At 32.3% G+C, this 4,746-nt stretch overlaps 1 protein-coding gene across 1 annotated transcript; it reads right to left on the bottom strand.

Annotated features, from left to right (window-relative positions):
* Window positions 1-396: 396 nt before the first annotated feature.
* On the bottom strand, window positions 397-1,890 carry LOC129238389 (protein PF3D7_1417600-like). Its single transcript, XM_054873414.1, has one exon. It carries the CDS (start codon window positions 1,888-1,890, stop codon window positions 397-399), a length of 1,494 nt encoding a protein of 497 aa, XP_054729389.1.
* Window positions 1,891-4,746: the final 2,856 nt, after the last annotated feature.

Here is a 4,746-nt window from a genome sequence, read left to right on the forward strand (position 1 = left end):
AGGCTTGGGCTGGAGGAATATATAGAGAAAAAATAGTTATAGGAGTTTTTAGATTAATTTCAACTGCCACTACTGACAGATTAGAATTAATGGATTTGAATTTATGTGGGATGCTTTTATGGACTAGTAGTCCACAACCTTGCTTAGCATGATTGAAGTGGGAGAAGTTGTGAAAATAAGTTGAGTATTGTTTAGGAGGGTATGGTGTAGAGTTATGTCTCAAGTGTGTTTCTTGGATACAAATTAAGTGGGGGCTACGATCTTTAATCAAAGTTTCTAATTCTATGTAATTGTTAAAATATCCCTTCATATTCCATTGAAGAATATTAAGAATCATTAACGATATTTATAATGGTTACCTATTGTACTATTCAGATTATTTCAGAGCAAAATAACCTATAGTACGGGTTCTTCGTGGTCGCTGTTGAGGATGTCTGTATAAGTTTCTTTAGTCACTTTGTTGCTTAGATGTGAATCTACACATTCCAAGTGCTCATAAGAGATGGTTGTAAGAGATTGTTTTTCTGTTGGATTTAGGTTGGATGAAAGAGATGTAGCGTTATTTGAAGAGCATGTGGTAGCAATGTTATGTTCGTTATTGAGTAAAGAGGAGTTGGGTGTTGAATTAATAGAGTTACGTATCGAAAGAGAATGGGGAGTTACCGTGTGTGTAGTAACTATATTTTGTTGAGTAGAAAAAGATGAGAGGTTTGAATTTACATTAGAGTCGTGAGTAGTAAGAGGAAGAGAGTTGTGTGAAGTAATGAAGGAAGAGAAGAGAGCTTGCAGATCTGTTGTGTTGTAGTTGTTATTGGTATTTTTTATCAAATCGAATGATTTATTGGGTCCGTTAGAGTAAGAGTTATTATTGGTTTGTGATGGAATCGATGGGTCGTTAGAGCTGTTTGAACAGTTAGAAAGAGAGATGGAGTTTGAATTGAGTGTACTTGATTGCGGTTGTGTGGAGTTAGCAACCGATGCATAAGATTGCTTTGAGTTAACGGGTGTGGGATTATGGATTTTGTACAGACGTTTAGCTTCTTTATAATTACACTTGTTCTGTGTTTTTATTTTCAATATTTCTTTTTGTTGCAAATATAAAGGGCAGTATTTGTCAGAAGCTGAATGAGAGCCAAGACAATTTGCACACATGGTACGTTGACATAATTCGGGGTTGTGTGGGGGCATATTGCAATTCTCACAAGTGGGGTTGTTGTTGCATCTTTTGATAGTGTGCCCGAGTAGTTGGCAATTTCTGCATCGCATTGGTGTTGGGAAATATTCTTCTACTCTTACTGAGTACCAAGCGATATCAATGTCATGTGGGACCTTGTAAAGGTTAAATGTCAGAACGATTCGGCCTGTTGGGACTTTTTCTCCGTTACAAATTTTTGTAAATTTATATACAGCAACAACACCCTGGGATTTAAGACCTTCAAGAATCTCTTGTTCTTCTGTGTTCGCAAGATTTAGATCAAAGATAGTACCTTTGCATGTATTTAATGAAGCGTGTAATTCAATTGAAACTGGACATAAACCACCGAAATTTTTGCATTTTAGAAATTTTTCCGCCACTTTATTTGATTTAGTTAGTACGAGTAGGCTCCCATCGCGAAGTATGTCCACTGAGCTATATTCTGTACTAATGCTATCCAGTGCCTTCTTTTTAGCAAAAACGCTGTATTTAGCAATAGGGTTGGAGGTATCAGTTGATTTAATTAAAATAAATTTCGGATCATTTGCGTTGATTGTTTTCACTGGTTCCGGTAATACCGGGAAAGAGTCTTCAGTGATGATGGGTTTTTTGCGTTTAGCTTTTGGGGGTTTAGGTATACTGTCGGACAGTATACTATACCGATTCCCCGAAGGGATCGGGGAAGCTTTCCCCATTTCAAATACTCACTACACGTTTGTTTTTGTAAACTTCTGATTTGAAGAAATGAAAGAAAAAAGTAACTTACTTATGCGAAGTAAAATAAGAGAATAAAAATAGCACACTTGGAAATGTCACTACGAAAATTGAAAGTCAACGAGAGAACGATTGTGCGCACAACTGCTCGGTACGAAGGTTAATCGGTGACTGAAAAAAAAAAAAAAAAAAAAAAAAAAAAAAAAAAAAAAAAAAAAAAAAAGAATTCTCCTAATCCTTCAAAGCGCGCAGTTTAAAATCAAATGTCACCTTATTTTTTGGACACAGTAGTATATGAAATCGAGATTTGAAAACCAAGTTTTTTAACTAAAAAAAAATTGCGGCATTTGGGATCAAATTAAAAAACTTCAAATCGTTGAAAATGTAAATTATTACAAATTTTAGTTAAAAGAAGTAAGTAAAAATAAAAATAAATAAAAAAAAGAAGTAAAGAAGAAGTAAAAATAAAATAATTTTAATTTAAATTAAGAAAAAATGTATTTTAAATTATCAAAAATTGAAATGCTTCTTTAAAAATAAATGATTTGTGATTTTGAATACAGATTTTAGTTAGAAGTAAATATTAAAATTTTTACAAAAATAATAAAAAACTAACCAAAAATGAAATTAATTCAAAATAAAAGTAACACGAAACTAAAGGATTTTATAATAAAAAAAATATTTTTGAATTTAGTAACTAAAGACTTAAAATAATTTTAATTTAAATAAAAAAATATTAAATTAACTGCGAAGATCGAAATTTGACTGGTTTTACTTAAACTCGCTTCAAATATAAAGTTTTAAAATTGTAATGAAAAAATACAGATTTGAAAATCAGGTTTTTTAATTATTGAATTAAATAAATGAATTATTTTTTCGTTCAAAATGAATTTTTCTGAATAAAGAAAAAAACACGAAATTAACGGATTTTATATAAAATTAATAAAAATTTTAGTGCCTTTTTTTAAATAAATCGATACTAAAAAAATTGATTATTAAATTTTATGTAAAAATATAGAAGTTTACCGAAATTTTACTGAATTTACTATGATTCGCTTCAAATTTAAAGTCTTAAAATTTTGATGAAAAAAAAATTTTAGATAAGAAAATCAGATTTTTTAATTAATGAATTAAATGAATTATTTTTTATTCAAAATGATTTTTTTTAATTAAACAAAAAGTATACTAAAAAAATTAATTTTTAAAGTTTATTTAAAAATAAATTAAAAATCTCTAGAAATTTCACCGGTTTTACTTAAATCCACTTGAAATTTAAAGTCTTAAAATTGTGATGAGAAAAGTCGAGAGTAAAAAATCAGATATTTTAATTAAAAAATTGCGATATTTAAGCGATCCTGTTTAAATTATCAACATTTCTAGTGCTTGGTTTTAAAATAGAGTCGGAGCGTTTTGAACCATTCGGACGACATGACGCAGTCAACGTATCCGCTGAATCTCTATGCTCTTGCTGCTGAACCTTTATGGTCCTACTGTATGTCCATGCTGTCGTAAAGCTGATACTGTTCATTGTTCCATCGCCTGCGATACTCGCAATACAAAAACTCTTCGGCAGAATCTTTGTGTGTGTTTTATTTGGAAATAGAAAAAAAAAATCATTGCAGAGTCTTTTAGAATAGTAATCCTGTACGCTGATATTTCTGCCAGTCCATAATATAACTTGAAGGGCACACCAAGGTAATTCTAGACATTTTTTTCTTTGCTGGTTCACCCTAATCTATAAAAATATCTGCGTAGACCGGCAGTGTTAAATGGTTAAATATGTTTTGTGTATCCCCACTTCCGTAATTTAGTTAATTTATGTTTATTCTCCATTTTCATATGGTGTCACTTTTATATTGAAATATTTTTTCATTTTCGAAAACCAATTATCTGCTCTTGTTCTTGTTATTACTAGCCCATTTATCATGTAAAATAAATTGCAATAGATTTTAATTTTATGTGCCATAAATAAAGTGGAGTACACACATAACCACATAAATTTGAAATATACACACAAACACCTACACACTCACATACATACATAAGTTATATACATGTATATGTATTTATGGCTACTCTAATCTTTTTTACCTTAGTTTTTGTGCGTTAAAAAACAGCTGCTATAAATTGCGCTGATAAAATTATGTGGAAAATCAAGTGTAGGAGTGCTGATGCGCTGCGTACGCTGTTGTGCGTTATTCAGTTTTTAGATTTAGCAGTTAGAAATCTGTTTGCAAAAAAAAAAGACAACAAAAAACTGCCGCCAGAGACTCTTTTTTTATGACGACAAAACTAAGCTCTTCAATGGCCATGATTTAAGGTTATGCGCCTGAATTGCTCGGCCTATTAATAATGAAAATTTTTCTGCCCGGCTGGGTGGTGCTTTCAGCAAAAACAATGGCTGGCGATAATAGCATTAAGTGGATGTGATTGATAAGGTAGAGCAGGATGAAATTTTGCTATTGCGAGGGCTGTTGAAGTTTTCATGGGAAGAAAAGCGAGTTTCATTTGAGATACGTGGCAGGTGTCAGACTATGTTGGCAAACATAGGTGGTTTATTTCTTTTTCTTCTTGATCGGCGCTATAATCGTTTAAGTGACTTTGGCCGAGTTTAATAAAGCGCGCCAGTCGTTTCTTTCTTGTGCTAACCGGCGCCAGTTGGGCACACTAAGTGAAGCCAAGTCCTTCTCCACCTGATCCTTCCAACGCAGAAGAGGTTTTTCTCTTTCTCTGTTACCACCAGGTGGTACTGCATTGAATACTGCCAGAACCGCATCGTTTGTGTGCATTCGGATGACATGCCCCAGTCAACGAATGGGCTGGATCTTTATTCCTTG

The sequence above is a fragment of the Anastrepha obliqua genome, chromosome 2 (genome assembly GCF_027943255.1).
Source record: "Anastrepha obliqua isolate idAnaObli1 chromosome 2, idAnaObli1_1.0, whole genome shotgun sequence".
NCBI lineage: Eukaryota > Metazoa > Arthropoda > Insecta > Diptera > Tephritidae > Anastrepha > Anastrepha obliqua.